Raw genomic sequence first — 16,468 nt, 5'->3', positions numbered from 1 at the left:
GAAGCTCACGCTGGGCAGCTCACCTTAAACCCCTCCACCCCAGCCAGTCACATTTCCCCTGGGAGACTCTGGGGTCAGCCTCCTGGGTCTGTAAAAAGCAGCTCTTCCTGAGGAACAGCAGGATCATGGGCAGCAGTTCAGGGCCAAGGTGTGCCAGGGCTGGGGCACTTCCTCCTGTGAATCAGTATGAGCTGGAATGGGGTGATCAAGCAATAATAGCTCTCTTTTCCTCAGCAGAACCATCCCCCTTCTCTGACTTCGCTCCTCCCCTTCCACCTCACTGCCTGGGGTTGTGGGTTCCTGTTTTCCTGAGGGCCTCGCCTCAGGGAAATTGTTATCATAGTAATGTAGATACTTCTATTTGTATAGTGCTTTCCAGCTTTCAGCAGCTCTCACCCACATTGCCTTACTTAATCTTCACAATAACCTTGTGAGAGAGAAGGCTGGCTGTTGTCAGTATGGCCTTCTATAAATCTGGTCTTCCTATAATCTGGTCATTCTGTAAGTCTGGTCAGACAAGCATTCCTGATACATGTGTTTGTTTGCATGCTGCTTTCTTTTTTTCTTCCTTTCTTCCTCTTTTTCCCTTTCTTTCTCTTTTTCCCTTTCTTTCTTTCTTTTTTTTGTCATTAGACTTACTATTGAACATGAAGGTGAACCCCATTTGGTTGCTGCTTCCGTCTTACCTGAGCTGGTTGAGAAAGGAACTAGGTTATGTTTGCCTTTGAGAACAGAAAGTGTTTCAAAGGATAGGCTAGATTTACTCTCTTGCTAGCTTTTCCTTACAGTTTTTATTTCTTTTGTTTTTCTTTGTGGTTGAGAGAAGGAAGAAAACTAATGAGACACAAGACAGATGTGAGGGCCCAGAGGAAAGAGTCCTGGGGTGGAGAGTGGAGCCTTTGATCACTTGTGCCTCCCTCAAAGATATAATAACAAATAAGAGAAACTTTATGAATATTTAAAAAGAAAAGTATGGAATTCCGGTTTTTCTTTCTATCATGGCCCCAACAAACCACCTCCTGAGGGAGTGTGCCTCTGGGCCAACTACGGAGCAGTGAGCTGCTTAGGGACAGAGCTGGTTTGACAATAGGCCAAGTATCGAAAACCATGTTGTTGGTGCAGGCTTGGTGATCGTTATGGAATCTTTAGAAACTATTCTAAATACTAATTTGGGAGTCTGGATGACACAACCGCTGTGTTACTTAAGAACGCTTTCTCTCGGAACCGTTTTTCCTATTTAGGTAACCAGAGAAGACAAAGAACTGCACAGAAAGATCCACCGTATCATTCAAGAAGACTGTCAGAAACCAAATCGTAAGTGGTGTAATATACACGGAGGGCCCTGGTGCACTGGAAGGGGCTGTTCCCTCCCAGAGAGCACTGGATGGAGAGTCAGGAGACCTGAGGCTTTCCCCAGTAGTGACTTGGAGGTGTGACTCATCAAGATAACTGCCCTCTCTGAGCCCAGGTTCTTCCTTTCTAGAGTAAGTGTTAGGCTCACAGGGTTGTTCTGACCTTGATTGCACATAAGATTCAACCTTGGAGCTTTTTTGAATATACAAGTGCTCAGGTCCCACCCCTGGGGCTTCTGATTCACCAGGAGATGGGATGGGGCTAGACAGGTGAGATCCTCGGGTGATTCTGATACAGTGAGGTAAGCCACTAGGCTAAGACTTTTTGATGTCCTTCTGGTGCTCCTGTTCTCTCTGATTTGTGTTATTTCTTGTTCTACTCTCTTGTCTTTGAACCCAAACCTGACATTTTCCTCTCTTCTAGCATCAAGGCTTTTAGTGTTGGGAAGAATGGTTCCAGACATTACAGTTTATGAACAGTGTAATTAGGTCATCTTGGAAACTGATAATTTGCAAAAGAAATGGTTTAGAAAATAGTTGGTTTTAGTGGAGTTAGGTCAGCCCCTAGTGGTTAGAAACTCAAACTGTAGTTAGTCTGACAGCAGACATTACCATTTTCACACTAGTTAGAAAGAGAAGACAACATTAGTCCTATCTTTAAATCATGTGTAAACTGATCAGTCTTAAAGGTGACTTTTCAAAGTCCACCTTTTACAAACATATGCTAGTAACAGATGTTGGCGTACGTCAACAAATGACGCTGGAAGAAAAGTAGAAAGGCTTGTTAGTGGTGGCAGGTCTCCTCATCCTGCTTTCTTTCTCTCTGGAGAAGTCCACCTCCATTGCTTTCAGCCCGTACGTCCCTGGGGCCTGGACCTGTTCCAGGCTGAGTCAGCGGGTGGAGCTGGACCAGGTCTCCAGCCCTGGTGTTTATGGTACGCGGCCCTCTTCAGCCTTTAAGAACTGGTGAGGTCAGATCCCAGAGTGGTGTTGACAACAGATCTTAAAATAAACTGAAAGCAATCTATTATTTTAATGCAAGGTTTCTGGTTGTTGTTTACTTCATTCAGAACAATAAGGACAAGTATCCTTTAGTTGAGGAGAAAGCCTATCTATCCACAATTAAGGTGCTTTTAAGAGCAGTGAAATGTGGGATTCTTCAACCAAGAAGGGATGAGAGGCTGCCCCCCAAATAACATTCCTGCACTCATTCCAGTCCCAGGCCACCTGGCCGGATTCTTATTTTGATCTGCATTAGGAGCGGGGTGGATTGAAATAATCTAGGTCCAGGTGAAGCAAATGAAAGGAATTCACACTTGGTTTCTTAGGAAAAGCAAGCCACCTTGGTGACCTGAGGGTCTGTAAAAGTGACAGGTTTTATATCCACTTTTAACCCACAGGGCAGCTCCTGCTTTGGTGAGTGTGTGTGTCAAGGTAGACAGGCTCTGCCACTCATTCTGTAAATGGAAGCCTCTAAAAGCCATAAGCCAATCCCCTGGAACTAGCAAACTCCCAGGGCTGAATTCTGGAACCTGAGTAACTGAGAATGCCAGTAAAAATATCTCCTAGGGACTGTCTTGATATCTGCGGCAACCACTTCTTTTCATAGGAAATATCTATCACATTACAAAAACTATTTGGAATAATAATGTATGCACACGGTGAAAAGTCAAACAGTGCAAAAACGTGCACAGAAAAGTGAGACTCCCTCCCACTACTGAGCCTCAGGCTCCACGTTGCCCTTTCCAAAGGCACTGGTTGTTACTAGTTTCCTGCATGTCCTTCTAGAAGTGTTATATGCACTTACAAACATATTTGTGTAGTTTATCCTTTTTAAAAAGCACAAGTAAAGGTTAGCATACAATACTCAGTCTTCCACACCTTGTATTTTAAATCTAACATTGGCTTCTAGAGGTCATTCAGCAATAGTGCATATAAAAATACCTCAGTCTTTTTAATAGCTGCACAATATTCCATTATATGTATTTATTTAACCATTCTTCTGGGCCTTGAGTTCGTTTCTAACCTTTCATACAAAACATAGCTTTGAGTTTTTCCTTGTCAGGATGATTGGTAGAAGTACTTAAAATCTTTAGTCATTTATGAGTATTTCAGCAAAGGCTAAACCTACAATAATGAAAGGGCTGTAAACATGAGGACTGCTTGTCTGAAGATGGGCAGCATGGCATACTTGTGAGGAGCTGGGCTCTGGAGTCACCTGTCTGGGTTTGAATCCCAGCTCTGCCACTTTGTAGCTGTGTGACCTTGGGTAAATCTGTGCCTCAGTTTCTTTACATGCAAAATAGGGATAATAATAGTACCTACATCATGGGTAGTTATGAGGATTCAATAAATTGGTGTTTTATAGAACTGTCAGGAAGATGGTGGAGTAGGAAGCACCAGGAATCTGTTTCTCCACTTAAACAACTATTACACCCGTCTGATGTAACTATTTTGGAACTCTGGAGTCTATTGAAAGCTTGCAACTTCCAGGGGAAGGCTTGGACAGTAAATTGGGGTTAATTTCATTCAGTTTTCAGCTCTTCGTAGCAGCTAACCATCCCCCACCTTCAGCCACATGGCAGGCAGTTGTGCACTTGTTCCTAGAGCAACGTGCACAGAGCTTGCGGGAACCAGGGTGGGCAAAATGACCTGGTCCTCAAAATATGAGGGATCTGTGCTCTGATTGCTGGTTCTGATCACAGAGGTGCAGACAAAGAGGTGGACGGCCCTTGTTCTTGCACCTCACCTCATTGTTGCTACACCTTCCCCAACAGCTGAAGTGACTTCTAGGGGATTTAAAGGACTGGGCCCTTTTTTTTTGCCCCCTTCATTTTTCTTTTTTTCCCTTTTTGGGAGCCAGAAGAGAAAGACAAGGGCATTCAAAAGCAACTGCATATATGAGGAAAATTAGAAAGTGACCACACGTGTCCAAGGAAAGACACAGGCTCAGAAAAAGACCAGAGAAGACCTTAAGTTTACAACTCAGGCTGATCCTTGGCACAGAGACAGTCTACAACAATCAGAAAAACAAAAACAATGACAAAAAACAGCAATCCCTGGGGAAGGGGGAAAATCTGATCTCCCCAGAGTTATCCCATTATTAGATTCAAATGTTCGATTTTCAACTAAAAATCACAAGGCATACACAGAAACAAGAAAGTATGTCCCATTCAAAGGAAAAAAAATCAACAGAAACTGTCCCTGAAAAATACCTGATGACAGATCTACTATACAAAGACTTTAAAACGGCTATCTTAAAGATGCTGAAAAGACTAAAGGAAGATCTGGAGAAAGTCAAGAAAATGATGGATGAACGAAATGGAACTGTCAACTAAGAGATAGAAAACCTAAAAAGAAACCAAAAAGAAATTCTGGAGATGAAAAGTACAATAACTGAAATGAAAAATTTACTAGAGTGATTCAAAGGCAGATTTGAACAGACAGAAGAAAGAATCAGCAAACTTGCCGTTGAAGAAAAGTGATCAGAGCCTAAGGGACCTGTGGGACAGCGTCAGTGGGACCAGTGTATGCATTGTGGGAGTCCTAGAAGGAGAAGAGAGAAAGAGACAGAGAGGATATTTGAAGAAATAATGGCTGAAAACCCCTAATTTGATGATAAACATGAATATAAACATCCAAGAAGCTCAATGAACTCCAAGTAAGATGAACTCAAAAAGACCACACCAAGACACATATAATCAAACTTTTGAAAGACAAAGAGAGAATCTTGAAAGCAGCAAGAGAGAAGCAACTTATCACATACAAGGGATCCTCAATAAGATTATTAGCAGATTTCTCATCAGAAATGGAGGCCTTTGGAGGCCAGAAGCAATGGGCTGATATGTTCAAAGTGCCAAAAGAAAAAGACTGTAAACCAAGAATCCTATATCCAGCAAAACTGACCTTCAAAAATGAGGGAGAAATCAAGATAATCCACAGTAAAAGCTGTGGGAGTTTGTTACCACTAGACCTGCCCTGCAAGAAATACGCAAGGGAGTTTGGCAGAGTGAAATGAAAAGACACTAGATAGTAACTTGAAGGCATATAAAGAAATACAGATCAGGGCCGGCCCTGTGGCATAACAATTAAGTGCGTGCCCTCCGCTGCTGGTGGCCCGGGTTCAGATCCCGGGCGCACACCGACGCACCGCTTGTCAGGCCATGCTGTGGCAGCGTCCCATATAAAGTGGAGGAAGATAGGCACAGATGTTAGCCCAGGGCCAGTCTTCCTCAGCAAAAAGAGGAGGATTGGCATGGATGTTAGCTCAGGGCTGATCTTCCTCACAAAAAAAAAGAAAAATACAGATCTCAATAAAGATAAATGCAAGGGCAATTATAAAAGCTAGTATTGTAACAATGGTTTGTAACTCCATTTTTTTGTTTTCTATATGATTTAAGAGACTAACACATTTTTTAAAAAAACAAGTCTTAGTCTAAAAGCTTATATTATTGTTACTTTGGTTTATAATTCCATATTTTGTTTTCTACATAATTTAAGAGATTAATGCATTTAAAGAATTATTTATGTTCTTGAGCACACAAAGTATAAAGATGTAATTTTATGACATCAACAACTAAAAGGGTGGAGACAGCTGCAAAGGAGCAAAGTTTTTGTATGTTCTTGAAGTTAAGCTGGAGTAAATTCAAATTAGGGTGTTATAACTTTAGGATGTTAAATGTCATCCTCACGATAACCACAAAGAAAATAGCTGTAGAATATGCACAAAAGGAAATGAGAAAGGAATTTAAATGTTTCACTACAAAAAAAATCAACTAAACATAAAAGAAGACAGTAATGCAGGAAATGAGGGACAAACAGCTATGAGGCATATAGAAAACAAATCGCAAGATGACAGAAGTAAGTTCCCCCCTTATCAGTAATTACTTTAAATGTAAATGGATTAAACTCTCCAATCAAAAGACAGAGGTTGGCAGAAGTGATTAACAACCATGATCCAACTATATGACGTCTACAAGAGACTCACTTTAGGTTCAAAGACACAAATAGATTGAAAGTGAAAGAATGGAAAAAGATATCCCATGCAAATAGTAACCAAAAGAGAGCAGAGGTGGCTATTCTCATATCAGGCAAAATAGACTTTAAATCAAAAAAGTTTACTAGAGACAAAGAAGGACATTGTATATTAATAAAAGGTCTAATACAGCAAGAAGATATAGCAGTTATAAACATTTATGTATCATCATAATATATCAAAATATCAAACATCGAAATATATAAAGTAAAAACTGACACAATTGAAGGGAGAAATAGACAGTTCTATAATAATAATTGGAGATGTCAGTATCGCACTTTCTATAATGGATAGAACAACCGGACAGAAGATAAGGAAGGAAATAGAGGACTTAAACATCACAATAAATCAACTAGATCTAATAGATGTATACAAAACACTACCCAACAAAAACAGAATACACATTCTTCTCAAGTGTGCATAGGACATTTTCCATGATTGACCATATGTTAGGTAACTAATCAAGTCTCAATAGATTTGAAAAGATAGATATCTTCTCTGACCACAGTGGGATGAAGTTAGAAGTCAATAACAGAAGTAAAACTGGAAAATTCACAAATTCGTGGAAATTAAACAACACACTCTTAAATAACCAATGGATCAAAGAAGAAATCACAAGGGAAATTAGAAAATACTTAAGAGATGGTTGAAAACAAAAACACAACATACCAAAACTTATGGGACACAGCAAAAGCAGTGCCAAGAGGAACTTTAAACACATTAAAAAAACAAGAAAGACCTCAAATCAACAACCTAACTTTAAAATTTAAGGAACTGAAAAAGAACAACAAACTAAACCCAAAGCTAGCAGAAGGAAGGAAATAATAAAGATTAAAGCAAAGATAGATGAAATAGAGAACAGGAAAACAATAGAGAAAATCAATGAAACCAAAAGTTGGTTCTTTGAAAAGATTGCCAAAATTGCCCAATCTTTAGCTAGATGGGCTAAGAAAAAAAGAGACAAGACTCAAATTACTAAAATCAGGAATGAAAGTGAGGACGTTAGTCTCTCTGAGGCTGAGGGGAGTCCCAACACTCAGCCATTAGGATGGCTACTATAAAAAAAAACCCAGAAAATAACAAGTGTTAGTAAGGTTGTGGAGAAATTGGAACCCTTGTGCACTGTTAGTGGGAATGTAAAATTACTTAGCCGTTGTGGAAAATGGTGTGGTGGTTCCTCAAAAAATTAAAAGTAGAATTGCCATATGACCCAGGAATTCCACTTGAGCATATACCCAAAAGAATTGAAAACAGGGTCTCGAAGAGGTATTTGAACACCCGTGTTCATAGCAGCATTATTCACAGTAACTAAAATGTGGAAGCAACTCATGTGTTCATCAACCGATGAGTGAATGAACAAAATATGGCATATACATACAATGCAGTATTATTCAGTCTTTTAAAAAGGAAATTCTGACACGTGCTACAGCATGGATGATCCTTGTGGACATTATGCTAAGTGAAATAAGGCAGTCACAAAAAGACAAATACTGTATGAGTCCACTTATATGAGGACTTAAAGTAGTCAAAATCATAGAGACAGAAAGTGGAATGATGGTTGCCAGGGATTGAGGGCAGGGGAAAGATTCACCCTGAGATTCACCCTAACATCCATTGCCAGTCTTCCTCTTTATTTGCTTGAGGAAGATTAGCCATGAACTAACATCTGTGCCGGTCTTCCTCTATTTTATATGTGGGTTGCTGCCACAGCATGGCTGCCAACGAGTGGTGTAGGTCTGTGCCCAGGATCCGAACTCGTGAACCTGGGCCGCCAAAGCAGAGTGCACCGAATTCAACCACTACACCACAGGGCCAGCCCCGGGACAACTGCTTTTTGTGGAAACTGAATACTATTTAACACTACTCATATTGGAGTAATGTTTTTTATCTTATTATAATCTTTTAAAACTACTGTTAAAGTGCTTTTGTAACTTTTTATAGTTAGTAGATTGTATCTGAAATTTATTTTAATATAATTTGAGTCATTAGAACATCAGCCATTTTTGGCTTCTGGTAGAGGTACGGTATAAAATGAGGCAATAGCAAAAGTGCTTGGGAAAATATAAGGTGCAGTTATTATTTCTCTTTGAGATGCATTGTGAGGAAGCTCTGTCTGCCAGGACAGAACCTTTCAGAAGAGCCTGCCTTTGGCTGGTGGGTTTGTCTGGTGAGAGTCGAATGATATCAGTGTGCTAGCCACCAGGGAGCTGCTGGTGGCTTTTTCTATGTTTACTATTTTGGATAATTTCTCATATGAAAAAGAGTCTGAGTTCATGTTCCCCACGTGACTGCAAGGTCAGTCTGTGAATAGCCTTACCAGACAACCCTCAGGCGGCAGAATGGCCTTTCTGAAGAAATAGCTGATAGCTTTGGGGCAGTCAGCATCGCTGCTTAGGCCCCCTCATATGCCTGTAAGTCATCTTGAGTTAAAGCTTCTTTAGAGCAGGCACTAGGTTATGTGCATCTTCTTAAGTTATGGATCTGATGATAGAATCATAGTAATTCTCCCTGTAAGAAGCACCTGCCGTGGGTCTCCTTTCATCCATACAACCCACCTAGTAGAGTAGGTGATTTTCTTCCCATTTTACAGACAAGGAAACCTACTGAGAGAAGTGAACCACTTTGCCCCAGTTGTAGCCAGGACTTGAATTCAGGTCTGTTAGACTCCAGAGTCAGCTCTGCATCTGCCACTCTCTACTGGCTCCTCCTTGCTCAGCACTACACACGTTGGAGGTGTTCAGGAAATCTTTATCGAATGGATGTTGAAGAAACAGCCTGGAAAGGTGGTGACCAGTGGAGGTGGCAAGTTTTCCAACAGTAACCCCAGTGGGGAGGAATAATGAATTGACGTAGCCACTAGAGGTCAGAGTTTAGCAAGTCTTGGTTAGCCCAGGACCACTGCCTGTGATAGTCTGACCCTTGAGCTGGAAAGGACCTCAGACGTGCCCCCTCCCCACAGGTGAGAAAACTGAGGCTTGGAGATGCAATGACTTGCCCAAGGCCACAACTGTGCACGGAGTCCCAAACCATGCTTTTCCCAACACCGTGATACCTCGTTGAGCACCTTCCTGGAGCCTAAAGCATTTTATGATCTGAAAACAACACTCAGGGAGCAGCTTGTGTGCCAGTGTCAGGAACAGAACAGTGAGAGGCCCTGCCAGGCCCTGCCATGGGGCTTTAAAGTAAAAACTGGGGAAGGTTTGTTTTTAGTAATGAGATTTGACTTTGGCTGAGAGTTACAAATACATTTTATATCGTGGCCCAATAAATTATATAATTATAATGCATACGATATATATATCGTATGCATTATAATTGTAAAATTTTATTATAAATTTTATGTCAATTATATATACATAAATAATTGAAATAAAGTTTCTCAAAATAATATTTATCCTAACTATAATGTAATACATTCTGTAATTTCCTAGTCTGTTGAGTAAGAAAAAGAATGCCAGTCCCAGCCCACTGAATTGACTTCATGATCCTCTTGGTCACAACTTCAGTGTGAATAGCACTCCTCTAAATCATTGAGTTCAACTAGGAAAGAGGTGACTGCCCCTGAACTTTGATCGCTGTACACCAAATGGTCTTAGTTTGGAGTAGAGGGTAGAGGTTACGAGAACGCAGCCATCACAGACAAGACTTCTTGGAAGCCTAGGGAGAGAGTAATGAGAACAGTAGGCCAAGAGTAGGAATCCCTTCTTCACCGTGGCAGTCCCATCACTCAGGACTTAGGGGAGAGAACATGGAGCCGCTGTAAACTGGCTCTGCTGTCAGTCTCAGGAGGGCTCCCACCTGGGAAGAGGGGGATTCAGCACTGAATACATGCACTTATACATGTAATTTCACTAGAGAAAAAACATCAAGCACTAAAATTCCATTAGGTTATGGATATAAAATTATTGATTGAGAATACTTGAAGGTTGAAGGCCTGAGTCCATGGGCAATGGGTCCATGTCAGTATGGTGAAAGTGTGTTCTCTGCTTGAGAATAGGTTTTTTTGTTTTACTTTCACTGGTAATCTAGACCGGTGCATCTCCAACTGTAACGTGCATAAGAATCATCTGGGGATCTTGTTAAAATGCAGGTCCTGGTTCTGGAGATATGGAGAAGAGCTTCATTTAGAGGGAGAGGGAGGAGGAGAGGGAGATGGGTCTGACAGGTGTGTCCAAGCTTAGCCAACTCCCTTTCTCCTGCAGACATGGAGAAGGGCTGCCACTTCCTGCACATCTTGGCCTGTGCCCGCCTGAGCCTCAGCCCGGGCCTGAGTGAAGCTGTGCTGCAGCAGGTGCTGGAGCTCCTGGAGGACCAGAGTGACATCGTCAGCACCATGGAGCACTACTACATAGCCTTCTGAGGAGAGGCGGCAGGCAGCACGGGCAGAGCCGGGCCAAGTGGGGAAAGACCAGGTGCTGTTCACTCCCAGGCTCTGACTTAAACATCATGCAGAGGCTTATAGGCCTGGAGGCAATTATCTCATAATAAACTATGAAATGGTCATTTGAGGAATGGAATCTGGCATAAATTCTATAGGCTGCCTTCTACCTGCTGTATCCTTGGGACAAAATAACTTGTATCTCAGCCACGACATACAAGAACACCCTCCCTGTTGGCCTCCTGACTGGACCAGGCATCGCTCTGGGAGCAGACGGGGAGGAAGCCGTGTTGGTGGCTGAATTGGTGTGTGTGGTTTGAGGTCTGTCGTGGTGAAAGGGCATGATGTGATAAAGCCCATGTACTGCGGGAACTGCAGAGCATGCAGCCAGGTCACACAGATCTGAAGCTTTTTAAATCTTCAGACTGTCAGGTACATTCTTGTGGCCTCTCTTGATGGCACATGGGGGACTAGTTCTCCTTGGGTGAGTGTCCTGAACTGCGATTTCCGAGGGTCAAGCACCAGCAGCGGTTCCTGAGTACTGGGTTGAAGGCTGTTCATAGACCCACCGAGACATGGGAATAGGGGTGCAAGGCATGCCTCTGTTTGTCATTTTCCTTATTTTCCTTCAGAATCGAAAGGTGTCTCAGTACATTTCCCTGCACTTAAGGACATATGTAACTAAACGCCTTGTCCCTGAATGCCCTTGAGTTCTCAGAGGCTGTCAGCCAACTGCCTGGCAGTGGTAGATGTTATTTTCAAGGTTGCGATTGAAAGTGCAGGGCGTCCTGACACCATTCAGACAAAGCCTCGCTATGGGCCCAGACAGGTGGTGGAGTCATGCTTTTACTCAGAATAACAAGGTAAAGGGGAAAATCTGAGATATGTAATAGGCTTGTTCTAACAGCGAGATGACAAATCCAGCCAGCAAAAATAAAGTATGGAGAAAGATTTGGAGTTAATTACAGTCATTTCACAAAAGGCATATCTGCCTTCATCTGCTCTTTTTTTTTTTTAATTTTTATTTATTTTTCCCCCCAAAGCCCCCATAGATAGTTGTGTGTCATAGTTGCACAGCCTTCTAGTTGCTGTATGTGGGACGCGGCCTCAGCATGGCCCGAGAAGCGGTGTGTTGGTGCGCACCCGGGATCCAAACCCGGGCCGCCAGCAGCCGAGCGTGTGCGCTTAACCGCTAAGCCACGGAGTCAGCTCTGCTGCATTCGCTCTTGACGTAATAAGCTCTTAGTGGCTCTGCTGGAGAGCCTGCAGGCCTGGAGACTCGTTCTGCTCTACGTGAAAATGGAGTGGTTCTACACTCAGAAGTCGGCTGCAGCTCCATGTGTCAAGCTCAGGGCTAGCACCGAGAGATTGCTTCCTGTTGTGGATTTTTCTGACTTGATCCAAACCTCTGCCCAGTTTCTAACAGTGATTACCCAGAACGCTGCCCTGTGTCTTCTCTGTGCTCAGAAGGGTCTCTGTAGAATAGGGTCTACCTGAAATGACATCCCAGCAGTTCTGCCGTGAGGTCAGTGGCTGTTCCATGTTGAATACATTTCGGATTATTGGAGCTGCCCAGGAAGCGGTCTTGAATTAGAACATAAAAAGGGCATATCCTTGCACACAGCAACCTGATTTCTAGGGTTTATGCCAAGGAGATGATCACACGGGTATGAAAGGATGAATGCATGAGATGCCCATTGCTCTGTAATTTAGAATTCTATAACTGGGAAAAATATTTAGAGGGAGAAATTAATTATGGTACATGTACACAATGAAATACCATGCAGCCATTAAAATAGTGGAGTGGACAGATATATTTGCCGTAAAGCACTATTCCCAATAGATTCAGTGGGAAGATGGTCGAGTTACAGATCTGTTTATATAGTACAACACTGTTGATCTAAAACTATCTCTGTGTATATGTATATATCAAGAGAGAGAGTGTGTTTCTGCATATATGTCTATATTAATGTAGCGCATGCATACACATACATACAGTTGACCACTCCCCACTCCTAGAAATGCTTTCTGCGCTTGGCTCTCAGGACACCACACTCTGGCTGCTCCTGCTCAGTCTCCTTTGCTCAGTGCTCCATCTCCCTGAGGGCTCAGGGTTCAGGCCCAGACTTCTTTTCTATCTAGCTTGCTCTCTTGGAGATCTCAGCCAGTCTCATGGCTCATACCATCTATATGCTGACAGACTCCCCGGTTTATATCCAGTTTGCACCTCTTCTGAACTCCAGACCCTGATATTCAACTTCCTGCTGACCTCTCCACTTAGGTAGCTAACAGACATCACAAATTTAATATGCCCAAAGCCAGGCCCCCAATCACCCCTGACCCCAAACTTGCTCCTTCTGAAGTTTTCCCAGATTCAGGAAAAGGCAGCTCCATTTTTCCAGTTGCTCAGGCCAAATCCACTGACTTCTTTCCTTCTCTCGCATCCCACATCCAGCCTGCCCACAAATCACCTTGGCTCTACCTTCAAAATATTTCCGGAATCCAACTGCTTCTCACTCTTCTACTGCTACCACCTGGAGTACTGCAGTTGCCTCCTCACTGTTCTCCCTGCTTCCACCCTTGCCCCTCTTCAGTGCATTCTCAGCACAGCAGCCAGAGCGATCCTGTTAAAACCTCAGTTCAATCCTGTCAAAACCTCAGTTCAATTCTGTCATCCTCTGCTCCAGCTCTCCTGTAACTTTCTTCCGTCTCACTCCAGCTAGGAGCCTAAGGCATGCAGTGGCAGCAAGGTTCTGCTCTGCGGGGCTTCCTCTCCTGCTGTTTTCCCCCTCACCTGCATCAGCTTTATAGGCCTTGCTGTTCCTCACACACCAGGACATTCCTGCCTTAGGGCCTTTTGCGCTTGCTGTTTCCTCTGGAATGTTCTTCACCCAAGTAACCATATGGTGGGCTTCCCCTCCCCTCCTTTGGGTCTTTACTTGAGTGTCATCTTCTCAGTGAGGCCTGTTCTGATCCCTCTTTTGCTGATTACAGCCAACCCCTTCCCCCTCCTCCCCAGAACGCCACAGTACTTATTTTTCTCCACAGTCCTTGTTACCAGGTAACACACTCCATATGTTTTTTACTTGCCCTGTTTATCGTCTGTTCCCCAAAAGAAGAAATGCTCCATGAGGGCAGGGCTCTTCTTCTGTTTTGTTTCCTGCTGTGTCCCAGCACCTAGAACAGTGCTTGGCACATATTTCAAGCAGTACCACTTCTGTGTGTGTGTCTGGCTATCCTCTGCCTGCTAGCATCTTACTGTCTTTCCTGGGGGGCTTTCTCCAATGTCTCTGAAGGCTGTTCAGGCTGGAAGTGCTCAGAATTAATACCTACTGGGGGCAGCCTCAGCCAATAATACTGGGGTATAAATACTCCTGCTCCCTCACTCTTCCAATGAGATATCTCTGAGGCATGTACATGTACTACACCATTTCCCAGAGTTCCTCTGTGGGATTAAGCTGCATCCACCCACAGTAGCAACTAACTTGATAACCACCCTTAATTGGCTGCCTCACCCTCCCTGTCTTACTTTCCCATTCCTCAGTATTGTTTGCTGTACCTCCCAAGTGAATTGCTTCCTTTCCCATCCTTGTCTCAGGGTCAGCTTCCCAAGGAGCACAAATTAACACCATGCTCTCAAATGTATTTGAGAAATGCTGTATGAATAATTATACGCATCAGAGAGATTACTAGAAACACTCACCAAAGTGATATACTTGTTACCTCTGAAAGGTGACATGTCAGGTGCTTTTTAACTGCATATCTATACTTTGATATTTTTACAATTAGCAGGAGTCATTTTTATAAAAATAATAAAGCTGCTTCTCCCACCTTCACACCCCACCCCGTACTCACATAACCGGAATCATGAGTGAACCAAGAATGAGATGGGCCCCTTTCCTCCACAGCAACATAAGAACTCTGAGAAGATGAGGGAAGCTTTTGGAAAACTCTTTGGGGCTAACTACAGTTGGGTCACTGAAGACCCACCTGGTACTGAAGAGCCACCAACGGGTTCCTCTGAGAAGGAGAGAAAACCAAGCAAACGTCCCAGCTGTCTCCGTACGCAGGTGTTTCAGGAGGTATGAACACTGCATATAGTTGATTTAGGCAAGAAGACAAATGGTGCTACTGCCTGGTCAAGGATTTGTTTGAAGATCCATGATTATCCCCATCTGGTAAGCTACCAGTGCCTCTCAGCCCTATAAGACACTTCTTTCTAATTATTTTTTCCTCTGATAGTGTGCCAGGACATTGGCCAAGAGAAAGCCAAGTAGAAAGAAGTCAATTCAGTGATGAGGAACCCAAGACTTGGTGCCAATGATTGAAACCAAGCAAACTTGTAATTTTCCGCTGGAGAACATATCCACACTTTCTTACTTGTGTGGTCTTTTCGCTACAATTGGCCTCTACAGCAGTGCCCCAATTATTTCCTTACTAATTGTACAGGAAGCAGATGGGCACACTTGGAAAGTCTGTGATGAGGCTAGCTGGAGAAGCCAGCAGCAGGCCCTAGGGGAAAAGCGAGACCATCCTGAAGAGAAATGGTGTCTATTGATGAAGAACCTTGCAGTAGAGCTTTTATTTGCATGATAGTCTACTGGTGGAGGTTCTAATGTGATCCCAGACTCCCATGTAAGTGAGTTTTTGTATAATCCAGAATTTTAAAAAATACAGCCTATTTTTATTGAACTTTTATTAGGTAAACCCAGACAGGTAAGTCACAGCATGGCACAAGGTTCTGTGCTCACAAGAATTCTAAATCAAACCCCAGATTCCTAAAGAGACGCAAGTCCCTCCCTGTATGTCAAATTAAAATGATAGGTTTTCTTTCGTTTTGCAACATAAAGAGAGGAATTTTGAAGAGCACATAATAGCCCTAGTATTTTTAGGTAGAGACAGTAAAGTGGTGTCTAATTAATTCAGACTGATTTGGTGAAAGGTTTGTGTAAATTAGTGAAAAATCTGAGTTTGAAATAGTGCCATTTTATTACTGTAGGTCTACCCAGTGTTCCATATTACATCTGAATTACCACGAGGGGTCAGATTTGCTGCTGTTAGGAAACCTGCTTTAATGAATAAGAATTACTTTAATTATGTGTATTTGTTGTTATTCATTATCATTTAATTATTGTGTATTATGTATCATTTAATATTAATAAGTGATGTAAAAGTACTTACCTTAAGAGATTTGAAAACATGTCCACACAAAACCTTGTACGTGACTATTCCCAGCAGTAGTATTCCTAATAATCAAAAAGTGGAAACAACCCAAATGTCCATCAACTGATGAATGGATAAACAAAAGTATGTTTATACAATGGAATATTATTCAACCACAAAAAGGAATGAAGTACTGATACATGCTACAATGTGTATATACCTTGAAAACAGTATGCTAAGTGAAAGAAGCCAGATACAAGAGGCCACATATCATACAATGTCATTTATATGAAATGTCTAGAATAGGCAAATCCATAGAGACACAAAATAGATTAATGATTGCCAGGGCATGGGGGTAGAGGGATCGGGGGGTACAGGGTTTCTTTTTGGGGTGATGGAAGTGTTCTGGAATTAGATAGTGGTGACGTTTGCACAATTCCGTGAATATACACAAAAGCACTCAACTGTGGGTTGGGTTGGGATTCCTTGTAACATGGTAGCTGGGTTCTAAGCAGGCATCCCAAGAGAGAGCACAACCCA

At 42.6% G+C, this 16,468-nt stretch overlaps 1 protein-coding gene across 6 annotated transcripts in view; it reads left to right on the top strand.

Annotated features, from left to right (window-relative positions):
• The window catches only part of STN1 (STN1 subunit of CST complex), a 48,819-nt gene extending 34,123 nt beyond the window's left edge, over positions 1-14,696 (top strand). For 3 of the 6 annotated variants that reach the window (XM_058543938.1, XM_058543937.1, XM_058543939.1), the window contains exons 9-10: positions 1,242-1,314; positions 10,590-11,743. In XM_058543938.1, the coding sequence (XP_058399921.1) occupies positions 1,242-1,314; positions 10,590-10,747 (231 nt within the window). In that variant the 3' untranslated portion in view covers positions 10,748-11,743. Of the gene's footprint in view, positions 1-1,241; positions 1,315-10,589; positions 11,745-14,673 lie in introns of those variants that run through there. The other 3 variants (XM_058543941.1, XM_058543940.1, XM_058543942.1) reach the window with 2 other exon arrangements.
• The last annotated feature ends 1,772 nt before the right edge of the window (positions 14,697-16,468 follow it).

Source organism: Diceros bicornis, chromosome 6 (genome assembly GCF_020826845.1).
Source record: "Diceros bicornis minor isolate mBicDic1 chromosome 6, mDicBic1.mat.cur, whole genome shotgun sequence".
Taxonomy (NCBI): domain Eukaryota; kingdom Metazoa; phylum Chordata; class Mammalia; order Perissodactyla; family Rhinocerotidae; genus Diceros; species Diceros bicornis.
The sequence above is the reverse complement of the archived record's forward strand: the minus strand, read 5'-3'. Positions and strand labels throughout refer to the sequence as shown.